The 25,155-nt window shown below is 41.7% G+C and overlaps 1 protein-coding gene across 2 annotated transcripts in view; it reads right to left on the reverse strand.

Annotated features, from left to right (window-relative positions):
- The window catches only part of Cabcoco1 (ciliary associated calcium binding coiled-coil 1), a 100,997-nt gene that overhangs the window by 71,448 nt on the left and 4,394 nt on the right, over positions 1 to 25,155 (reverse strand). For both annotated transcript variants that reach the window (XM_055598940.1, XM_055598941.1), the window contains exons 2-4: positions 20,685 to 20,791; positions 13,091 to 13,260; positions 8,428 to 8,572 (exon numbers count right to left, since the gene is read on the reverse strand). In XM_055598940.1, coding sequence (XP_055454915.1) covers positions 8,428 to 8,572; positions 13,091 to 13,260; positions 20,685 to 20,791 — 422 coding nt within the window. The remainder of the gene's footprint in view (positions 1 to 8,427; positions 8,573 to 13,090; positions 13,261 to 20,684; positions 20,792 to 25,155) is intronic.

A 25,155-nucleotide genomic window follows, 5' to 3' on the forward strand; every position in this document is an offset into this window, starting at 1 on the left:
AGGTTTGCTACAGGGGTCCTGACCCACAGGTTGAGAACTAATGCTCTAAAGGAAAATCCCACCTTGCCCATTTTGGCCACCTTGTGACACAGGATATAGGATAAAATATTTCCATTCTGAAATGACATATTTTCAGTCCCTGTGTCTTTGTTACATACAGAGTTGTCCTGTGTCTGCTGAGAGGAGACTTGAGCAATGAAAACAGCACCCATGACTTGGACATGATGGTCAAGGTGCACTAAGAAGGCAGGGCCTGGGCTACGAATGGGGGAAGATATTTAAGGGGACCCAAGGGAAGATATTTAAGGGGACCCAAGGGAAGGTATATAAGGGGTCGTCTCTTGAGGGACAGGCTAAGTTCTCTCTCTCCCTGACTCTCGGTTCCCTTCAGCTTCTCCAGGAAGCTGATAGGGGCCTTGCCTGAGCACAGAGTGATAAGTCAGCTATGGGAATGCAGTTATTTCTCCTATTGGACTTCTGTCTGACTCAGGTTCCAGATGATGTCGTCCAACTCTCAGGTTAGACCTTGAAGCAAGATGGCATAAAAGGAAAAAATTGTTCTAGTTGGCTGGCTCAGTGTCATGCACTGTTGGGCACAAAGTAGGGATGGGGCTGGTTTTCTTACAGTGCGATAGACATATGTGGTTCTCAGAGGAAGAGAGACCTCAGTGAGAAACTGGGTAAACAGTATTTGCAGTTAGAATTGCATGTAATACATATGTGTCTACATCTATCTATGTATTGCACAGGCAGATAGCTGATAGCTCTCTCTCTCTCTCTCTCTCTCTCTCTGTGTGTGTCCTTATTTAGATTGCCTAAGCAGATAGCAGTAATACCCATACTCACATGGAGAAGAAATTTTGGTAGCAGTATTTCCAGACAACAGGTAAAAATATATCATTTAGACTAAAGTGAGAGTATCTGAAGAAATGTAATTTTTAAAATAAATTTATTCATTTATTTATTTTCCATCCTTATAACAGCCCCTTCCCTCCTCTTCTCCTAGTCTCACTCTCTTCCTTTTATTCCCCCTCCCCTTCTCCTCAGAAAAGGGGATTGCCTAACCTTCCCTCCCCTTACAAATCCACTCTGGCCCATCAAATCGCATCAGGACTTAGTACATTCGCTTCTATTGAGTCCAGGCAAGGCAGCCCAGCTAGGGGAAAGTGATCCAAAAGCAGGTAGCTGGATCCATGTCAGATACAATCCATGCTCCCCTTGTTGCTAGGGACCCACATGAGGACCAAGCTGCCCATATGTGTCGTGAACCTAGGTCTAGACCATGCATGCTCTTCGGTTGATGCTTCAGTCTCTGTAAGCCCCTATGGGCCTAGGTTAATTTTACATTGCTGATCTCCTTGAGGGGTTCTTGTTCCTCTCCCAAGACTCCCCTTGATCCACCTAAAGTTTGGCAGTGGGTCTCAGCATCTGTTTCATTCTGCTGCTGGTTAGAGCCTCTCAGAGGACAGCCATGCTAGACTCCTGTCTGCAAGCATAGCATGGTATCATTGATAGTGTCAGGGGTTGCCTTCTCCCACGGGGTGGGTCTCAGGTTGGGTCTCACTCCCTCTTTCTCTGTACCATCTTTATCCATGCACATCCTGTAGGCAGGGTAGATTGGGGTTGAAGGTTTTGTGGGTGGGGTTGGTGTCCCCTTCCCTCCACTGAAAGTCCCACCTGGCTAGGAGGTGGCCCCTTCAGCTTCCATGTTCCCCGAATATCCTCCATATCCTCCCAGGAGACTATGCTGCAGTAGGTCTCCAGCTTGTCTTAGAGATTTCCTCCCCCCTTGGTTTCCCATCTCTTTCCCTGCCCTCTCGACTCCCACCCCTACCCTCGTCAAGTCTGATTCCCATCCTTGTTTCCCTCCCTACACCCTCTCTCACCCAGTTCCCTCTATTCATTCACTTTGGGCACCCATTTTATTTCTCCTCTGAGTGGGATTCAAGTATCCTCCCTTAGGCTCTCCATGTTGCTTGGCTTCTTTGGGTCTGTGGATTACAGATTGGTTATCCTGTATTATATGGCTAATATCTACTTATGAGTGAGTATATACCATGTGTCTCCTTCTGGGTGTGAGTTACCTCACTCAGGATGATCTGTCCTAGTTTTGTCCATTTTCCTGCAAATTTCATAATGTCCTTGTTTTTAATAGCTGAGCAGTATTCTATTGCGTAAGTGTACCACAGTTTCTTTATCCATTCTTCGGCTGAGGGACATCTGGGTTGTTTCCAGTTTTTGGCTATTTCGAGTAAAGCTGCTATGAACATAGTTGAGCAAGCGTCCTCGTTGTATGGCAGAGCATCTTTTGGGTATATGCCCAGGAGTAATGTAGTTGGGTCCTGAGGTGGAACTCTTCCCAATTTTCTGAGAAAGTGCCAGATTGATATCCAAAGTGGCTGTTCAAGTTTACAATCCCACCAGCAATGGAGGTTTCTCTTGCTCCACATTCTCATGTGCTAGCATGTGCCGTCACTTGATTTTTTTGATCTTAGCCATTCTGACAGGTTTAAGATGGAATTTCAGAGTCGTTTTGATTTGCATTTCCCTGATGACTAAGGAGGCTGAACATTTCATGCAGTGCTTTTTAGCCATTAGAGTTTCTTCTGTTGAGAATTCTCTATTTAGTTCTCTGCCCCATTTTAATTGGTTATTTGTTTTGTTGGTTTTTAATTTCTGAGTTCTCTATCTATTTTGGATATTATCCCTCTGTTGGATGTAGGGTTGGTGAAGATCCTTTCCCAGTCCATAGGCTGCTGTTTTGTTCTATTGACAGTATCCTTTGCCTTATAGAAGCTTTTAAGTTTCATGAGGTCCCATTTATTAATTGTTGATCTTAGAGCCTCAGCTGTTTGTGTTCTGTTCTGGGAGTTGTCTTCTATGCCAATGAGTTCCAGGCTTTCCCCCACTTTCTCTTCTAATAAATTCAGTGTATCCAGTTTTATGTTGAGGTCTTTGATCCACTTGGACTTGAGTTTTGAGCAGGGTGATATATATGGACCTATTTGCATTGTTCTACATTCACTTATCCAGTTTGACCAGCATCATTTGTTGAAGATGCTTTCATTTTTTCCATTGTATGGTTTGGCTTCTTTGTAAAAAATCAAGTATCCATAGGAGTGTGGGTTTATTTCTGGACCGTTTATTTGATTCCATTGATCAACCTGTCTGTTTCTATGCCAATACTAGGCAGGCGTTTTTTGTTTGTTTGGTTTTAACTATTGCTCTGTAGTTAGCTTGAAATCAGGGACAGTGATACCTCCAGAAGTTCTTTTATTGTACAGAATTGTTTTAGCTATCCTGGGTCTTTTATTTTTCCATATAAAGTTGAGACTTGTTCTTTCAATGTCTGTCAAGAATTGGAATTTTGATGAGAATTGCATTAAATCTGTAGATTGCTTTTGGTAAGATGGCCATTTTACTATGTTAATCTTACCTAACCAGGAGCACCAGAGATCTTTCCATCTTCTGATATCTTCTTCAATTTCTTTCTTCGAGGACTTGAAGTTCTTGTCATACAAGTCTTTTACTTGTTTGGTTAGAGTTACACCAAGATATTTTTCAGTTTTTTTCTGGTGTGGTGTCTTTTATTGGGGAATTAAGTCCACTGATGTGGAGAGATTGTTAATTCCTGCTATTTTCATGTTGGTGGTGTTTGTGTGTGTGTGTGTGTGTGTGTGTGTGTGTGTGTGTGTGTGTGCGCTTCCTTTTTTTTTCTGGTGTGGAATTATTTATTCCCTGTGTTATCTTGGATGTGGTTAACTTCTTTGGATTGGAGTTTTTCTTCTAGTATTTTTCTGTAGGGCTGGAATTGTGGGTAGATGTTGCTTAAATTTGGTTTTGTCATCGAATATCTTGTTTTCTCCATCTATGGTGATTGAAAGTTCTTCTGGGTGTAGTAGTCTGGGCTGACATCTGTGGTCCCTTAGGGTCTGCATGATATCTGACCAGGCCCTTCTGGCTTTTACAGTCTCTGTTGAGAAGTCAGGTGTGATTCTGATAGGTCTGTCTTTATATGTTACTTGACCTTTTTCCCTTGAAGCTTTTAATATTCTTTCTTTGCTCTGTACATTTAGTGTTTTGATTATTAGATGGCGGGAGGATTTTCTTTTCTGGCCTAATCTATTTGTTGTTCTGGAGGCCGCTTGTATGTTTATAAGCATCTCTTTTTTTAGGTTGGGGAAATTTTCTTCTATGATTTTGTTGAAGACATTTTTCTGGGCCTTGGACTCTTCTCTTTCTTCTATTCCTACTATTCTTAGGTTTTACCTTTTCATAGTGTTCTTGATTTCTTTGATGTTTTGTGTCAGGAATTTTTTCGATTTAAGATTTTTTTGACAGATGTATTGATTTTTTTTCAATTGCATCTTCTATGCTTGAGATTCTTTTTCCATCTTTTGTATTCTGTTGATGATACTTACCTCTGTAATTTCTATTTTCTTCCCTAAGTTTTCCATCTTCAAGATTTCCTCATTTTTTTTTTTTCTTTGTTGCTTCCACTTCCATTTTCAGGTCTTAAACAGTGAACATTTCCTTCACCTATTTAATTGTGTTTTCTTGTATCTGTTTAGGGATTTATTCATTTCCTCTTTAAAGGCCTCTGTCATCTTTATAGGGTTGGATTTAAGGTAATTCTCTCGTGCTTCACCTATGTTAGAATTTCCAGGGCCTCCTGTGTTAGGATAGCTAGGCTCTGGTGGTGTCTTGTTGCCCTAGGCCTTGTTGATTGTGTTCTTATGCTGTCCTTTAGCCATCTGGCTTGCCTTGGTATTGGCTCTGGAAGCCGTGCCTCAGGTGAACTTGAATATTTCTGGGGTCCCAAAGGCCTGTGTGGGCTATGCTGGGTGAGCTCCTCTGCTAGCCCTGGTGGCTCTGGGGGTTGTGCCCCAGGTGGGTCAGGCATATAGGGAGTAAGGTGAGAGGGCTCTAAGCTGAATGTTGCTTGCAGAAGGAGCCTCAAGGGCCTCCTCTGGATGGAGGACAATGCAGGTCTTGGCTTTCATATGAATCACCTCTGCTGGTTGTGTCCCAGGTGGGGTAGGCAGGTCAGGAAAGGGCTCTAAGCTCAACTGAAATATAAATTTTTTGACAAGTTTTATCTTATTGTTTGACTATTTCCTCCTAACTGCAACATTGCCTCCTGCAGGAAGAGTTGACAATAAATCTTGCCAGGCTGAGGAGATCCTGAATCCAGGGGCTCCAGAAGTCCAGAAAAGTTAAAAGATTCAGATGCTCCACACCAAGGCTCTAGAAACAACAGGCAGTGGCTGGGGAGAGTCACCAATAAAGCTTCCTGTCACACTGTCCAGGGAGCTGGAAGGATGTGGCTTTCATGAGTTGTCGCCCGCGCTGGGAGTGAGGGTGATTCAGCTGTCTTTGAGTTACCCATGCTCCTGTAAGTAATTCTAATAAACTCATGATTTCACTAAGTTACACTTGGGTGAAATTATTTCTTTGTTCTGTGTGTTTGTTCTCTGGGGCGAACAGGAATTTGTTCACTAATAGTCTTGTAATGCACATGCCATGGACTATAGCAAAACAAACAAACAAACACCAAAAAACAAAAACAAAAACAAAAAACCCTTCCCTTAAGTTTAGCATGGTTTCAGTAGTTAGATCAACAGACTATTAGGCTAAACTGAAGCACACATACTTTTGATAGTTTAGTAATTGCTATATTTATAAAACTTAATAATCATTGAAATGAATATTTGTGTAATTTCACCACTAAATCTCTATTTGTGAGCCCATGAGGGGTTCTGAACAGCTGTGGAAAAGCTCACATTGCTTCATACAGCTTCCTTATCGATTCCAGATATCCTGGTAACTGATATTTTACTTTTTGTGTAATAACTGTATTTAAATGCATAGTTCCTCTGTAATCACAATGCAGGGATTTAGCAGCATTACATTTGGATTTTCTGTATTGGACTAATCTCTTTAAATATCCTTTTTATTAGGAGATCTAAGATTGGGCATGTGGAGCTGTTAAGATGTGCAGTGAGGAACATTTCCCGGAGGGATGAGTTGAAACACGGGAAGGAGCTTGTCCCTCACTGACAGGGAACGGTCACCATGGCATGGCTTTGATGCTGTGGTCAGCCGTCGGGCCCCTTATGCATTATAAACCTGGGCTTAGGGCTCAGCTGTAAGAAAAAAAATGTGGCCACCAGAGCACACTGGTATGTGTAGATGAAGAAGAAAGCCAGTGCAAAGGTAAATGGCCAACTTACCCTGTTCAGGGTAAGTTGAAACACTAAGGGGCAGAAAGGGCCTCAAGGCACGGATTCACATGTGTGTGCATGGTGTGTGTGTGTGTGCACGTGTGTGTGTGTGTGTGTGTGTGTGTTTGTGTGTGGGGTTGGTCTAGGAGCTTCCAGGAACTCTCCCACTACCACCTCCTGGCTCCCTGTGTGGGTATCCTGGTCTTATAGACACACCTGGCTCTTTAAGGATTGGAACTTAGGTCCTCAGGCTTCTGCAGCAAGTGTTTTACACACACAGCCATCATCTACCCTGGCCAAAGGGCAAGTTCCCGTCCATGTCTCCCCTTCCCCCACTGGTGGAACTTGTCTTGCTCTATGAGATAAGGAAACTTCCATGCTTTTCAGTGAGACACCAGGACATTAGGACATTCAGTGCATGTTAGGAAACATGTTTTGTACTTTGAAAAAAAAATCACCCTGTATTAAATGCTACCTTATAAAAAGTACTGTATCACAAGCCACTATTAAGCCACACTAGAAATCAGTACATACGCTTTATAATATTAAACACACTAATGTTTATAAGGCCTCCAGATGACAACCAGAGTCTTTGCCAAGTGAATCTTGAAGCTGTGAAGGGCTTTGGAAGGCCCTCTGTGTTGAAGGATGCTAAATGGAATGTTGGAAAATAGACACAGCTGAAAAGAGAGAGCAAGGAGACTATGCAGAAAGACGAAGTGCGTCGGAGGCAGACTTTCATCAGCCGATGTTCCAGTATTGTGAAATGTCTCTTTGGAGAGAGGAGTGCCTCTCACACACACTGTGTGACAGGTTCTACAAAGACAGATTTCAGGCTGGGGGATGGCTCTGCCCTTGCTGCACCTACCTGAGGACCGGAATTCAGGTCCCCAGCACTATATAAATCCTGGGTGGGCATGGCAGACCACCACTTATCCTATGACTCAGCATGTAGAGCCGGTGTTCCCTGGGACCAGCCAGCTAGCTGAATACGCTGACGCAGAGGGCTCGGGTTCAAGCGAGAGCCTCTGCCTCAATAAATGACGTGGGGAGCAACTGAAGAAGATACTTGAGGTCAACCTCGAGCCTCCAAACACATTTGCACATGTGTGCACCCTTGTACACAGTGCGTCCCTACATCAGCAAACATGCATGCAGACTGCACATACACAGGCAAAAACAACAAAAACAAAACAACAACAAAAAAAAGAGACAGATATCTTGTTTTGGTAATGGAGCCACTATGATATGAAAAAACTTCCACTCCATCCACAATCATTTTCTAAGTAGAAATTAAGATTGAATAATGAGTTAAACTGGCCATTAGTTCAAACTAGCTTAGGTTATTTAATAAATGTGATGGAATAGGTGCATCTCATTTCCCCCCATACCGGGACTGAGCCTACAGCCTCATGCTTGGTAGAGAGAAACACCCTACCAATGATCTACATTCCTAACCCTCTTTGCAAATACTTGTGAGATGAGGGTGCACTAAATTGCTTAGGCTGGCCTTGAACTCATGCCATAGTCCCTTAGCCTTCCCTACCTGGAATCACAGGCCTCTGCCAGAGGGACTTGCAACTCTTTCATTGCAAACACAAATCATGTAACATCAACTTTTAAGTGGAAATGAATGTTACTCTTTAAAATGTAAACGTGGCTCCTTGGATAAACCTGCTACCTAAAATATAGCCCCATTATAACTATATTCAATTCTATTAATAAAATGTTGCTAGTTACAGACTCAGGGAAGAAAGTCAATCCGCAGCGGTGATTACAGGCCAGATGAAATTACAGTGTCATTCGTGAATCAACTTTAGGAATGGAGAATGAGACAAATGTTCAAGTTCCCGTTTTCATTTGTTAGATGGTAAGTTGAGTCTTCTCTATTTTTTTTTTAACAATACTTTTGTGTTCATGTAGGTGTGTGGATACATTTCTGCCACTGCCATGTATCAATGATCAGCTTGGAGGGGTTAGTTGATTCTCTTCCTCCACTTTGTGGTTCCCCGGGATGGAAGTCAGGTCCTAGGGGCCTGGTGGCAAGCACCTTTACTCACTGAGCCATGTCCCCAGAGCGTGTGCTATCTGCTTATTGAGTAGTTGTTGCACAAATTCCATCTTCACTTACTAAGTTGTCATCAATGGGTCTTTTCTAGAAGGCACGGAATGGAAAGATAAATGGGATGGACACAAGTCCTACCTGATTTTTAAGTAGTCGATGATGGCCTTTGATTCTCTGACATCAAAGATGTGCAGCTCCTCATTCTTCTGTGAATGGTTTGGTCCAATTTCTGCCATCACTTCGCCGAGCCACTTGATGCTGTCCTCTAAGGACATATGGAGTGCTGAAATCAAAGCCAGGGAGCCTTTCCGTTATTCTGATAGCTGTTGTGGGGGTACAATAGTCCATGGTGCCCTGAATGTGCCCAAATTTACCCCGTCTAGCATTTGTGGACAGGAAAGGCAAATCGCTTGTTTCTTTACAACAAATTAATAATTGCATTTTGGATGGATTAGCAGCCGTTGGGTTAGTCATCATTATGATCATATCTGCGTCTGGACAGTTTATTTTCTTTTAAAAAAGCAAAACAACAAATATTTATCTAAATACCACTTTTAAATAGAAAGGAAAAAAAAGAAGGGTATATAAAAATTAGAGAGAAGATGGCTGTCATAGGTGGTGAAGAGGCCCAGATCATGGGTTTGGCCACTGTGAACACCAGTGCTGAGCTCAGCCGGGAAGGCCAATGACCAGATTCCCCTGTTTCTTAGCTGGGTGGTATTACGTGAAAATTTGGCCTGAAGATTTTTGATAGAGTCAGATATATGAATGTTTTCAAATATTGTGTACTTATTTTTACGTTTTATTTATTTTGCATCTCTGTTTGCGTCACATGAATTGTGTATAGGACAGAGTAAACTTTCATTGAATTGGTTCTCCCCTTCCACCTGTTGGTTTCCAAAGACTGAGCTTGGGTCATCAGGCTTGGTGGCCTTTGCCTGCTGAGCTATCTCGAAAGCACTTTAAATATTTATAGTGAAAGTGGGAATTTTCATATAAAATATCACCACTGTTTCGGACTTCAAAGCCATCTAACCTGTTTGCCGAACATGCCATGGTGAGACTATCAGACCTGGATGGAAATGACAGAAATTCCTCACCACGACCCACAAAGAGCAAGTGGTGGCTTTAGAAGATTCTCAGAAAACTACAAATAGACAACAACAAAACACACGTGCACACAACCAACCAACATTCCTTTGAAGGCTGTTTCCTCCACTTGTCCAGTTGAAAACAAAAATTACATATTTATGACCTCAGTCTTAACTCATGGTGTCTTTGGTGAAAGTATAAATGTCTACCATCCTTTTTGATTGGTTGAGTGTGTGTGTGTGTGTGTGTGTGTGTGTGTGTGTGTGTGAGATAGAATACTGTCTGCAATCTGTAATGCCCTCTCCCTTCCCACCCCCCTTGGAGATTGGATGCAGGTCACTGGAGTGTCAAGAGAATCTTTCCTGACACTCATGGATAGGCATTCACACAAAACAGAGGTGGATGGAGGCACCACCTCTGTTGCAAGGTCGTGGAGAAATGTGTGCGGGCTGTGGGTCAGGATGGGTGACTGTCAGCTGCAGTGCCTGGCTGAGGGGTCTGAGGAGATTATTTGAGAAAGCTGCAGCCCAGAAGTGAAGATCTCTTAGGAGCCCATCAGTTAACATCCTACATCCTGTATTGGAATGGAATGTTGGAGGATGAGGATGGAGGTAAAGATGGATCGTGAGACTATGTACTGATTAGGTGGCCCAGCCACATCTGGAGCAGCTGTGTCAGGCACCTCTCCCTGTACCTCCTTCCCCCCCTCCCCTCCGGAATGCATATTCAACAAGCTGCAGATAGCAGAATCACTAATATAACTTTTAGAGGGACATTCCAGGCAAACACTAGCTTACAATTTATTTCCTTCAAATTTTCTTCTATCTATAGCAATTAGAAAGAAACTTAAGGTAATTACACCCCACTGAGCACTGCAGTAAATGTACCCAGTGCTAGTACATACCCTGGAAAGGCAGGTACCCAGAACTTAGCAGCGGTAATTCTTACGCAATCATGCCCTCCTACAGGTCGTGATTATCACGCGACTCACGAGGGGCTTTTGTTTCTCATCTCAGGTAAAGCACTCTTTTCACAATAAACCTTAAAAAAAATCACCCCACAGCTGAAGGGAACTTAGGAAAGAAAGATGAGGAGGAAGAAAGCAATACATAATAAAATAGAAAATCAAACTCATTAATTTAAAGGCTGAGAAAAAGGGAATTTAGATTGTTGATTTGAATTCTGGATGGAACTATAGTTACTAAACACAGAATGCATCTATTTATAACTGTTGCTTGTGTTGACCCGTGGCTGACTCTTTTTGTGGAGCCCAGGTTTTTCTGCAGATGATTTCTTTGAAAACTATAGGTGTTACCCTTTCAGTTGTTTGAAGTCCCACAAGTGAAGTGACAAGACTGAGAGGGACTAAACCAAGTACATTCTGGGAAACTGAGGTAAGGAAGGAAACTCTAGATTGTAACTAGTAAGAAAACTTCAGGCAGGGTCAGGTAAAGGGATGCTTGCTAGCTAGGTCACCGGTCTCATCATTTTATCTTCAACCTCCTGCATCTAAGATGAGCATTCTATTGGCACAGGCAAATAGGAAGTTCACAGGAAACCCCCGAAAGCTAGTCTATGTGTGTGCTTTTTCTAGTTGATTCCTGCAACACTTGAGCATGTACCAGTTTGTGTTCTTCTATGAATGTGCTGTTTCCAGGGTGTACCACTTTTTTCATCTATTAGGCACGTACTGTTTCTACTGAGATCTGGCTTCAAGCTTATTCCACCTGTGCTGTTCATAGTGTGTGCTGTCACCTTCTGGCCCTTGACATATGTGCCCTTCCTAGCGTGTACCCATTTCTGGTCTTTTACATATGTGCCCTGCGCAGTGTGTACCCGTATCTAGCCCTTCACATATGTGCCTTTGCTTTCATGTACCCATTTCTGGTCCGCTACATATGTGCCGTTCCTAATACGTATCATTTCTCTTCTATCAACATGTTTGCTTTTCTAACAGTCTACTGTGTTTATTATCTTTGCTGTTCACTGAAGGTTTCTGACTCCTGCCTGCCATGTCTGATGTGGCATCAAAAGGCCAGACTCTTGTTTGCTGAAGCTGACCTCATGCCATCTTAAGGAATTAACTATGTCTCTGATTCTTACTCGTCTTTCTCTGAATAACAACAAATAAATTACATGCCTTCATCTATGTTCAGGGAATGCTGACAATAATGAAAAGAATGAAAAGTCTGAACTTGTTGAATAGATGTGATTTTTTTTTTTCCAGAAACACTTCTGCCTTCGGTGTGTACAACTTACAAAAGCATGCTCTTAAGATAAGTCTGTGAGCTGCACTTTGTCTCTTTGAGATGATCTGTTTTGATCTGAGGTGGGTTCTCTGCAGAATGGCTTACAGACATGCAACAATCACAGTAAAGGATGAGCTCAGAAAGCCATCTGTCCAAAAGCAGTTCTTACGCGGGCTCGGCCACTTGACCGCCGGGAACCTAGGCCACGCTCCCTGGCTGGACGTGTGGTGGAGTGGGGCGTGATGACTTCATGGTCAGGACCCCATGGTCCCTTGGTTTAACTGAAAACACTCTTTACCTCTCTGCTATATAAACCTACTGTAGCTGTACTCTTTGTTTACAGTCTAATTACATCAAAGGGTTTGTGAGAATATCGCTATCCAACCAGAGGTAACAATGAACTTGTTTTTTTTCCCCTTATTTTGCATTTCTGCTTTCATCCTCTCCTGCCTTAGCTGGATGAGACCTGCTGAAAGGTCAAAAGTGCAAGTTCGAACTGATACCAACCATATGAAGCTCAACCAGAGGCCATCTGGAGGCCACTGGGATATGCGGGGAAGGTGTAAAACATAGATACGCCCTCAAATTTGGATTACAAAGCTCTCGAAAGCATTCACCTCTTTCTGCTCTCTTCTGACTAGGAGTACTCTGCCCAGAAGTTGCAGCACTCAGGACAGCTGCATCAAATGTCCTTTGAAACTTCAATTTTTGTATGACTGGCATATTCAGGTTTTGCTTTCTATGTAGATCTGGCTTGAAAAGGCCTCCTCCAGCCCCAGCTGTTCGCACTCTAGTTTCCACACCATCCCCAGAGTTCTGTTTTGTTTTAAGACCCATTCTTGCTCTGTGTCAGGTTCATCTTAAACTTTCAATTCCCCTCTCAGGTTCAAGTGTGTGTGTGTGTGTGTGTGTGTGTGTGTGTGTGTCTATGTCTGGCTTTACAGACAATTCTGATTTCTTTTTTCTGTATTCTTTCTACTTTCCTATACGCATATAAATAAAAACACATTCTTTTATAAATGAAACTGCATAGTTCTTCATGTTCTTTTACCCTAATAATGTGCATTCATTTCACACCGTATGCAGAAAGCTCCCTCATTTTTCTTTTTTCTTCATAGTATTTCACTTTAAAGCTAGATTAAATAATATTTGAATCTCAAAACTGTTTCAGATGTATAGAAATTCCCCAAAATATCAGAGTTTCCTTAGATATTTGGAGTGTGATTGGTGTAGAGGATACTAATTAGAATATTCTTGGCAAATCAACAAAGAGGACCTTAGTCTCACTAAGAGTTCTTTGAAGATTTACCATTCAGCAGAAATGGGCTGCTGTATCCAGGAAACAAGCCCACAGTTCTTACTGAAGAAATCACAATGAAGCAAGCCTCTCGGCTCTCGATCATTATTTTACACAGACTACCTTTTCTCCCCTTACACCGGCAGGGAGAGACTGTACTTACTTTGAAGATTATGAAGTAACATGTCCAGCAAGGTCATAAATTTTGAACATTGGTCGATAGTAAAGTCCATTCCTTTGGCCCAAAAGAACCCAGACACATAGTAGTCTAAGAGAATGGCGTCTTTTAGGCAAATATGAATATTTTGAAAATTCAGAAATACTCTCATTTTTCTGTAACAAAGAGAGAAAATGCAGATATTAAATGGGATTAAATACTGAACAGTTTCTAGAAGTTTTGAAAGCAAATGTTTTAATAAATTCTAGAGTGTTTCTCATCTTCAAGTATTTGGTCATGTGAGAATCCAGTGGGAGAGACTGGAGGAGGGAAGGAAAAGAATGGAGTGGGGTTCGCTCTGTCTCTCTACCTGTCTCTGTCTCTCTCTTCAAATTCTCTTTTCTACCTGTCTTCACTTGTTATACCTTTATTACCTGATTTTTTTTTTTTTTTAAACTTGAAATTTAACATTCACCACAGGCCCTCAAGCAGTTTAGGCTGGTCTGGAACTTGCTCTGCAGCCAAAGATTGCTCTTGGGCTCCTGAGGCCCCTGCCTTAGTCCCATCGCTACTGCTGGAATTGGAGACAGGTCTGCCAGGCTGGGTTCAGTGGAGCCGAGGATGGGACACTCTCTCTGCCAACCCAGCCACACACAGCTCCCGCCAGGATCCCTCTACAAATCAATCTGCTGATTAAGTTTGCTTCTTTTCTGAAAACAGACTGTTAAATAGTCTGTCCCTTTCTCTCTGGAAAGGAAACAAGTAGTGTATTTTTAATTTGTCTTAGGTACATTGAATTTTTTTCAAACATGCTTCCTGTCTTTGAGTCTATTTCTTAATTCTTCTCTCTCAGGATGTGTTTAGCGGTTGTTATTTCTCTGGGGTGCTGTTAGATCTTTCTTTTCCTACTGATTTTTCTTCTGATGTTCATAACCTTTTCCTTTTCATGATCTCTTCCTATGCCCTAACCTGTTTTACTCTCTTGTTGCAACTGCTTTATAAGTTTTAAAACTTTGGGACACAATGTTTGCCTGTATCTTCTGTGTGTTGCTGCTTACATCTTTCTGGCGGTCCCGTTCCTAACCTGTTCTGTTTCTATGCTCTGCCACCGTCTCTGCATGCATATTCCTCATGGGTTAGTTGGACTTGGACGGACTTAGTTTCTGTCTGTGGACAGCTGCTTGCGGGAAGTTAAATGGATGTGAGACCCAGCTATGATACAAACTATTAGATGCTTCCTGTGTCATTATAGTAACTAGTAGATTCTTCCGGTGCCATGATACTGCTTGGTACTTCCTGTGTTCTGATAACAAACGCAGGCATTTCCTGTGTGGAGTTACTTTCTGTCAATTCTTTTAACATTCGTTTCTGTTTTGAGTAGTGAGATAAAAGAAGAAAAAAAAAATCTAGGCTCATTTTACTTCGACATTAACTGTCTGCAAGTTCACCCCACCATCCTTCGCCCTATTCAAAGCGTGATGTTTAGAACAAGTTTAGATGTTAATGAAACGTTTTTTGACACAGGTGTAACAAATCAACGTCGAGCTCAAGTGTTGGTAATCTGAGATATGGGGGATGATTGAAGAAAGACACCCAAGGACGCAGTGAAGCCTTGAAAGAGCAGGGAGGAACAGCCCTGTGGACTGAACCCCACGCAGCCTTGTAGAAGCGTTTTTAGTGACAGTTACCCTCAAGCACAGTGCTGTGAGGGAAACCACAAACCTTACATGAGGTCTGATTAAGCAACCGTCCACCTCCCCTCCCCTTCCCACCATGCCACACAAGGCCGTTCAGCCTCTGAAACTGTTCTAAGACTTGGCTGGAGGTGTTCGATTACTTTATTAATTCACTAGGACAAGGTAGCTCTTGTCATCTTTATCTAAAACATCACATATCAAGAAATGTAAAGGCAGTTGGACTTCATAATTGAGTTTGATAGCGACATTTACAATATATGCCTATGTTTATACATATTTATGTGTGTGTATACATTGTGTATATGCACTCATTAAAAATGTATAATATGTATGCATGCATGTGTGTGGAGGCCGGAGGACAGCTTGCCTTCCACTGTCTGCCTGCAAATGCTGGGATTTCAGGCGGCCTCTGTGACTGTCCAGCTTCAACATGGGTTTTGGGCCTCCTAATTCCAGTCCCCAGTACAAGGTGAGCACTTGGTCCATTGAGCCACCTGCTCAACCCCTATTGGCTAATTTCTACAAATGATTTTCTATGAACTCTTTTTGTGTAACAAGGACTATTGACCCTAGACATTTGGGATACAGTTTTTTTTTTTTTAACAAAGCATTCTGAAGTTCAGTTTTATTTTTGTAAAAGGAAGAAATTGGGTTATTTCCCCCTCATGCACATACTTATTTTTACCAGAATGTTCTAGAATAGTTGTTCTAGTTTATAATTATCCTGTTTGCCTTTATTTTAATTTCAAATGAATCTTGTGCTTGCTGCCAGGGATTTATTTTTTTTTATATCATAATTTCTCTTTGGTAGTTTTCTTATTATTGACGTGTTAGATGCATCAATGAATTGATTAATCTCTCCTGAGGCAATTAGGGCTATTTGTCAGATAAACCACAGGACACTAATTTTTGATTTTTTTTTTTTTTTATAAAAAAATGTCCTGAAGACCCTCTGCTAGGATTTGATTCTGAAATGATGTTCTTTCCACGAACCAGATTTTGATGACTCTTTCTGTTCTCCAGGTAGCTGTTGTCCAGCCCTGACAGGGGACCTTGTAAGGCCTGCCTATTCAATGTCCTCCCTGGGTCATTGTGCTGGACACAATGGAATGTCTAAAAGTTTCATTCCACTGTAACAGGAAAACTGGAGCACATTATTTCTTGAACTTTAATTCTTTTCTTGTTCATTATGTTAGATTCCATCACATTAATACTCACGCATTGCTACAAGTCTTCACATTTATCTTCTGTTGCACTGACTTCATTTTTGGCAAGGCAGACTCCACATTTGCATCATTCTTTATGCTTAGCATCTTCTTTTAGCTCAAATAGTTCCTTTATGTACATATCTTACCCTCTCTTTAATCTCTTGCTTTGTGGAATGGATTCAGTCTTTAATCATGAGCTTTTGGTTGGCGTTTCTCTCACTTCTGTGGCTTTTTTGGTAAACTTTCTCTTCACCTGCCATCTGCATTCTGTGTATTCATAAGTAAATATTTGATTTAATGTACGTGTTCCTTCTGTCTTGTTTTTATTTTGCAGTGCTTGTGTTTGAATGAACTCAACAGCCTTTTCAAGCATTTTTTTGGTGACCAATCCCTGATCTCCCTCCACCCTACTTACCCACCCCCACTCACCCGACCCAGCCCTAGTACCAGGGGACTGGCTCCCTTGGCTTGCCCCTCTGGGCTTAGTGTTGACTATTTCTATTCTTCCCCTAGTCACTTTATTCCACCTGGGGTGATACCGGAAGTCATGCAGAGCACGGTGCTGCCACATCTGGAGCGCAGTTTCCGTCTTCTCCTGGCCAGTTTGCTCGTAAGGTAGGATGGAGCAAGAGGTGCCTGAGGGAGAACCACAGCTAGTGTGGGCTCATGCACACGAAGAGGAGGGAGTTCAGTGGATTCTCGGGACATTGTGATGCAGCGAGAGATAATGGAACCATCTTCTTTGCCTTGTCAGGAGTATCGGGAAAACTATCTCCTCATTCCCTTGGAATGCCTTTTCCTTCTGCAGTGCGCCCTTATGCAGAGACTTACTCTGTGGACCAGTTAAGCAGCTTGAGCTGTCTGTCTGCATCAGCTTATTAGGAAGCATCGTGGTAGATGTGAGGTGCTGGTGGTGCCCAGCCCAAAGCCTAGCACTTGAGAAGCTGAGGTAGGGGTGAGCTTGAGGCCAGCCTGGGTGACAAAGTAAGACTCGGTTCCAAACACACAGTCAAAGAAAACCAAGGTTCGGTGTTACTTCTGTGTTTATAAAGTTATTTTTAATAAGCCTCTATCATTTTAAAAGATTAAAAAAATATTTTCTTAACTTTTTTATGTGTATGGGTATTTTGTTTTTATGTATGCCCAAGCACCACTTGTATGCCTGGTACCTGAGGAGGCTGGGAGATGGCATCTAATCCCCTGGAACTAGGGCTACAGATGGTTGTTATCCAGCCGTGTGGGTGCTGGGAATCAAACCCCAGTCCTCTGCAAAAGTAGCCAGTGCTCTTAGCTGCTGAGTCAATTTTGTAGACATCTTTTTTTTTTTTTAAATGAAATTTTGGGGTAGGTTTGTAAGTACTACTGAGTTACATGCAAATAAAACATTGAGAGCAGTTAGAATTCACGAGAATACCAGACATGTGAAGTCTATTTTGAAATGTATTTTGAATAATCCCTTATATTTCTTAGGGTTGCCTGTCGGTATAAAGAAAAATTCAGAATTGTGAAATGTAGGGAGGGAAATATGATGATCTGTTGTAATTTATTTAAGTAAATTTGTAGCTTTTCAAACGGCATGATCTGGGACTATTTTGGTCACCCGGGAGAGGATAATTAAATTATACTACTGTCTTTGTGAAAAATACATAACCATCACTTACGATAATGCTGTTTTAACTTGAAAATGATTGCAAATACATGTAGATTATTGTTACAGGAATTATATTTAAAAACACAAGAAAATTTCCCCCCCCCCCAAAAAAAAATGGCTCTCAAGATAACACTGTCCTAAAATTTTGCATCCCTTTGTGCGATATGTACACTCCAGTCACTGGAAATGTCACCCAGCTTTTGACATAGCTGTTGTACTTATTTCCTGTATTGCTAAGTCTTATGTTGTGTTTGGTTTGGTTTGTTTCTCTGGGATAGTAGCTGGCCAGGCAGCCCTGGCTGTTCTGGGTGTATTCTGGACACCAGGCTGGCTGTGAGGTTGTGATTTTGCCCCTGAATAAGCCGCTTTGCCCGGTTCTTCTCTAGCTGCTTCAATACTGGCGGCATCCTGCGCTTTGTTCAACGTGTACGCTACTGATGCTTAAAAATAGCTTTTGAATTTGGATATCTAACAACAAAGGATGGTCAGTAATTTAAAAAAAAAATGTATTCTCTATGGGAGGGCACATAAGCACAACACAGCTTAAAATGTGGTAAAAACACACGAGTCTAAAAACTAACATTTTATTTAATATTAATTACTATTAAATAATAGATGTTTGGTATTTTTGATGCTGACATTTTGCTTACTATTTACTACAAGTAAATTGGAAGCTGGATTAAATACCTGTCACTTGCAATGAATTATTCTCACTTATTGTTGAGTATTGCTCTGCATGACAAAGATCGCTTTCTTATAGTGGCCTGAATGTGGGGAAAAATACATTTTACGTAAAATCATATTGTGTTTTATTAATACCATTAGTAATTATTTTAAATAAGTTTTCAAGATTGTTTTGAATTTACTTATGTTTCTGTGTATGGTGTGTGTGTGTGTGTGTGTGTGTGTGTGTGTGTGTGTGTATGTCTGCACACCATAGCACATGTATGAAAAACAGTGCACAACTGATTGAAATTGAGTCTTTTCTTCCACCATGTACATCAGGACTCAAACTCAGGCATCAGTCTCCATGTACAGTCAATGTTTTGCTTTTGTTGTTGTTTAAAAATCAATCCCTACCTGAAGAATCAGAATTTCCAATGAATATTTATTTTGTAAAAATGGTAAAAGTGTTATGGGAAGTCACTTAAAACTGGTGGAATTTGAATTCTCCAACTAATTCTTGGGAAGCTGCAGGCAGTAGACTGTGATGGCCCAGTCACTGCTGTCACCTCCCAGAAGAGCCTGCAAGCAATGGAGGTGAAGTGCATCTTGGGAAAAAGCTGTCAGTGCTATTTGCCTCCTCTTGGTGAGCCTTCCCTTCTTAGATTCCTCTCCCCTCCAGGATATCTGTCACAGTTCCTCGGGAGGAAATCATTTCAATGACTTAACACTTGTAAAGTCTGTGTGTGGTCACCGCTGATGGAGTCCTTTTCTATGTGTCCATTATGGTCTGTGACACCATGCTTGTGTCCTGGGTACTACCTTGCAAAGATCGGATTTCAAGGGCCCAGGTCGTCTCCTCACAGCCACCCAATACTGCTCCTTATAGCCAAGCGGGTTTCCGCTTCAAGATGGGATAACTTTTTTAAAATGGGTGATTACTAAAATATTTTTTTCTTTAAAACATTTGTGTGTGTGTGTTTAAGAGTGTGTGTGTGCACGCGTGTGCGTGCTGCCTGCCTGCCTGTCTGTGTGGGGGTTATGTGTAAATGAGTCAGGTGTCCAGAAAGTGTGTTGTATCCTCTGGAGCTAGAGTTAAAACTCTAGTTCCAGGTAGTTGCAAGCTTCCTAAAGTGGGCACAGGGAACAGAACTTGGCTCCTTTTTATGAGACCAGTATGTGCCACCTTTCTAGCTGCTATACATTCCCTAGTACTGTATACCCAAGACAGTGTGATGTTAGAATTACTGTGACCGATTCAGTCTTACCTATATTTTAAAACAACACATACTGTAGGAGTCCAGAGTATAAGCTGGGTGCGGTAGTGCATGCCTTTAATCCCAGCACTCAGTGAGGCAGAGGCAGGTGGAGCTCTGTGAGTCTAAAGCCAGCCTGGCCTACAAAGCAAGTCCCGGACAGAAACCCTGTCTCAAAAACAAAACAAAAAAAGAGTCTAGGATATAGTATCCTTTTTCATCATTTTTTAAAAGATAAATATCACTGGTAAATGGTTAGTATGCAGAATTTCCAAAACCGTAACTCTGCTGGATAGGTTTCTGTCAACTGGACCCAAGCTGAAGTCATCTGAGAGCAGGGAACCTTAATTAAGAAAATGCCTCCGTAAGATCAGGCTGTAGTCATATCTATGGGAAATAGTTTTAATTGATGACTGATGGACGGGCAGCCCATTGTGGGTGGGGCCACATCTGGACTGTGGTCCTGGGTTCTATAAGAAATCGGGCTGTGCAAGCCGTGATGAGCAATCCAGTAAGCAGCATTGTTCATGGACTCTGCATCAGCTCCTGCTTCCAGGTTCCTGACCTGTTTGAGTTTCTGTCCTGATTTACTTGGATGATGAACAGTGACATGGAAGTGTAGGACAAATATACCCTTCTTTCCCCAGCTGCATTGGCCGTGATTTTTTATCACGGCAATACTAACCCAAACTAAGACAACAGCCTAATTACTATTAATATCTATTAATTGCCATTCATTACTATATTATACATAATTCATGTTACGAAAGGATGTCCTTCAGATTATTGGACATATTGGCAATTTCATGAATAGAAGAGAAGAGAGCCCAGGGCAGGTAGAGGTGGACTATGGTCATATTAACGGGTAGATTCCTAAGGTATGTTACTTGCAAACGCTGCTTGCTGCTGAGCTGTGCAAAGAGTGATTATTTTTATGTGTGTGTGTGTGTGTGTGTGTGTGTGTGTGTGTGTGTGTGTGTCCAAGACCTGGCATATTTTAGTACATACAGTAATAGCACATAGTTTGAAATAAAAGTTTAAAAGTGTGTAGACAATGCACCATGGTCACTTAGCAATGAAGGACTGGAACTGATCTCCACTTGAGGGAGATTCTAAAATCCTTACTCTTGAATTATATCCACGTTGTGTTCTCTCAGCAGGTTGGTTATCTGGTCAGCTGGGAGAAAATCTGGAGACAGAATCTGTTCAATCTCCTGGAATTCAGCATTTTTCTATTAAATGAACAAACAAACAAAAGAGAATGAGTTATCTGAATTGTATAGGTTGCATAGTAACCTCATGATATAAGACCTTTAGTCGGTTTTCTTTTCTGTTGTTCTGTGGTAGTGGCTTTCCTCTGAAAAGTCACACGATTAGGTGATTAGATGATCAGTTCTGCATCCTTGGGCATATGCAGAACTGAGGGCTACTTTACAACTCAGCAATTAAGACCGTCTATGTATTTCCCTTTGGACTGCAGGCTGAAGATGTCGGTAAGGTCAGGGGAGACTTGCTCACTCCAAGGAGCTCAACAGGGAGTCAGGGGAAGGAGCCATAGGTGAGTAAACCATGGCACGAACATGGCGGAGCAGGGGTAGGGGTAGAGTTGATCAGAACACCTTGTATGTATGTATGAAATTCTCAAACAACAACAAAGACTACTTTAAAGAAAACGGAACACGACAAATGAGCTGTAATAAATGGGTCATGGGTGACCTTACAGAAAGGGGGTCTAGAAATGATCTTCCAGGACCCGCATAACCAGAACTCTGGGTGAACAATTCCCAGCAGTGCCCAGGACAGGTATCAGGAATGAGATAGGGTCGGGTGGCCTGTGCTCACGACAGCAGGTTGTGAGAGGTCCTAAACTTAAGGGGCAATATATGCCTCCTCAAGGCTTAGAAAGTACAACAACTACACGTGGAATCACAGACATTTTAGACTGTGGCCAGCGACAGAATGGTGAGCTGTGGCATTTTCTATCACTAGTACATGTGTACAGACATGTGACGTTTCTGAGTAGGGAAACAACAGTTGTTTAACTGTAACCCGTGGCAGAGGTGGAGAAAATGGGTAATGCAAGGATGTGGAGGAAGGGTTTAAAGAAAACACTCTTAAGCACACAGTTTTGATGGAGAGTTGGCATGTCTAAAGCAGGTGAGCCAGGGCCCTTCATGGTGATACATGCCCTGTTTCAACAGTAGAGTTGACAGTGAGTTGTGCAGAGCGAGGTACAAATATTTAGACGTTAATTAGAAATGGCAGAGGCAGGAAGGTCTCAAGTTTAAAGATGCTGGTTAATGGATGAGGCTGTCCCTGTTCACAGTAGGAAGAGAAAGGGTTGTGAATCAAGATGGAAGAGGAGATGCGATACAACCAGGAGATGAAGGCAGCTGCACAGAGACCAAAGCTTTCAGGGAGAGGAGGGCACAGGTGAATGCTTTTCAATGTACCAGGGTTAGAGCAAGGAGATGCTCATTGTAGCTAATAACCAGGCCACATCATAATTATCATGTCCTTTCTCCCATCTCTCAAGAGAGCCTGGAATTTGTTATATCGCAGAGGATGACTTTGAACTTCTGAACCTCCTGCCTCTGTCTCCTGATGCTGGGATTACAAGTGTGCTCTACCAAGGCGAATTCATGAGGTGCTGGTGGTAAATCCAGGCCTTCCTGCCTGTTACACAAGCATCCCACCCACTGAGCTACGGCGCTGGCCCCTCTGCTTTCTAATGCAAAATTCCAAAGCTAACACAATCGTTATTGGTCCAGTGTTTAAAACTTAGTATTACATTGTTATAGCGGTGGTGCATTATTAACATAGGGTGAGCACGTTAATCTCAACTAGGTCATATGATTGATTGGATCTGATATTTTAGCAGATATGCTTTGCACCTGCTGGGCTCTCAGACACTTGTAAACCCAATCAGCTCGATGGGTTTGGGTAGATGGTAGTATTTTCATCAGACACATGAGGTTATGTTTGCTTCAGTGCGTTTTGCCTACACGCATCCTTTATTAGAACTAACGTACACTTCCCTCTACAGTGACAAGATTCTCTTACAGTGCAAGATTCTCTTACACACTGCTTCTACCTCCCCTCCTGTCTGGAATGTTGCAAACCCTCCTGGGTCAACATGAGTTACTAAGGCACCGCTGGGTTTCATCTTCATCCCATGATGGCGTTGAAGAACTGGGAATTTAGAGGAACGGTAGATGAGGTGATGGTTTGGTTGTTGATTAATTTTATTACTTAAGCCGAGTCATTTGATCTTAAATTTGGATTCAGAATTTTTTTAAAAAAATCATTTTCTATGTCTGGGTACTCACAGGATTCCACGATAAATCAGAACAAAAAAAGAAATACATGGAAAAAGAATGATATGGACATACAGATCAATCAATTTACTTGATGAAAAAAATTCAGGATAGGAAAAAAGGTCATGTAGAAAGAACTATATGAAAGAGAGTTCAATCATATCAACCCTTTGATAGTCAGAGCTGGAGCAATGATGGCCGATATCAGTGCCACTGTTTTTACTGAAATGTTTTGGGTTTAAGATAATCATCTTTCAGCAGAGGCTGCCTCTTTTATTAGTATTACTGCTCATAATAGCAGCATTTAAATACATAGATATTTCTGGACCTATTTTAAATGATGACCTTCCGCAGCTCCTCCTTTTTTTTCTTTTCTTTTTCTTTTTGTATTTCTATGCTGCCATGAATTAGAAAGAGTATCAGGTGACTAAAATCCTTTGATCTTCCAGTGCATACATTCTGATCTGTACAGCCCAAAGATACAACAGTGCTTCACAAACAGGCTAAAATCACCCTCCTGTCTCTGTGGTTTCCTGTCGTCTCTGGGTCTCCAGCTTGGACACTCTGTGGCTATGTAGCACCGTTAACTCGCTTCATCCCACCACCTGCTGGATTTAAGCACCTATTCCAAAAACAGCAGTTTAAGCCTCCTATTCTTCACCAGATCATCTCTCATGTGATTTCTCTTCCTCGGGCGTCACCTAAACACTCCACCCTTGTAAATATGTTTTCTTCCCAGAACACAGGCTTTTAGGAATTTGTCTGCTCCATCCTTGAGAGGGCTTCATATAGGAGAGTCTCTGAAAAACCTCATTAGCGGAAAGACAACAGATTTATCTGATTAGAAAAGAGGGCTTTCCCAGTCAGAAGGAACATGAGCTTTTCTACAAATGCCAGACTTTGAAAGCTTTTTTTTTTTTTTTTTTCAAACCTAAAAACAAGCAAATTAAGGAGCAATGTTGTGTTAGACCATATCGAAGTCTGGGGCAAAAGAAAAATCAGGAATATTGATGCTGTCATTACTTTAAAATTTCATCCATCCCAGCTTTTCCTGCATCCATTTTGATTTTATCACTGTGGCTCACTGAAGCATCACCTGTCTGGATTTCTACGGCACTAGATGGTACCTCTGAGGTGCTGAGTGAGGCAGAGCCTCACCCTCTTCATTGTGACCTCCCTACTGGGGCTTGGAAACCAATTATTTTTAAAAGAAAATTACTAACTAGAGGAAAGAAAAACAGGCAAAATAAAGAGTTAGCTATTTAAAAATATGTGTAAAAAGGCAACTCTCTGATAAATATGATTAAAAAATAAAAAAGTGAATGTCTGCCACAGCAGGTGGCAAAACATTAGAAAGTACAAGAAAATGAATGATTTCCTAGGAAAATGTGAATTGTCTAAACTTAGTGGGGATAAAGGAGAAAATCGACCTTACCAAACAGGATGCAAACTAGACTCTACCTTTCGTGAAGTCAGTTTGCCTATCTGGTATCACACTTGGTCAAAACCTGTGTTAACCAAAACCTGTTAATGATTATAGGCTATTAAGTGTTCTGGTTTTTGTTTGTTTGTTTGTTTGTTTGTTTTCCAGACAAGATTTCCCTGTTTAACAGTCCAGGCTGTCCTGGACTCACTTTCAGACCAGGCTGGCCTCAAACTCATAGAGATCTGCCCGCCTCTGCCACCTGAGTGCTGGGATTAAAGGCGTGCACTGCCACTGCCTGGCAAAGGTTCCGTTTTTTGTTTGTTTTTTTTTTTTTTTAAAGCTGCACATCTACATACAAGAGCCCAAAGAAAAACAACAAGAATACAGAAACCCAAGTAATGAACTTGGGCTGTGGTGTAAGTTAAAAGATCTTGCAAATGTGAATCCGACTGCGATTTAAGGACAATGGGTCATTGCCTGGACAGAACCATCACTGCAAGAGGGAACATAAGTTTATGTCTAATTCAACATGAATTCTCGGACTGCTAGGCAAATGCCGAGCGGGTACCTCCTGAACTCATAGCAAGATGCTTGGTAAATTTACATGGAACAAGAAAACAGAGCTAGACAAGAGACTATTTGCCAAAACGGACATCACCATCACATCTAACATTGGAATAGTGATCAGTGCTGGAACCCAGAGCTGGAAATGCGATCCAGGCTTGCAACTTTACTGTAATTCAACATTAGAGTCATTCTTCTCTATTACGGTAAGAAGATAAGATGATGAAATATGCGGCTTTAACATTAGACACAAAGGAACAAAAAGACCTTTATTTGAAGATTACATCAT

Source organism: Psammomys obesus, unplaced genomic scaffold (genome assembly GCF_907164565.1).
Source record: "Psammomys obesus unplaced genomic scaffold, mPsaObe1.curated_primary_1811, whole genome shotgun sequence".
Lineage (NCBI taxonomy): Eukaryota > Metazoa > Chordata > Mammalia > Rodentia > Muridae > Psammomys > Psammomys obesus.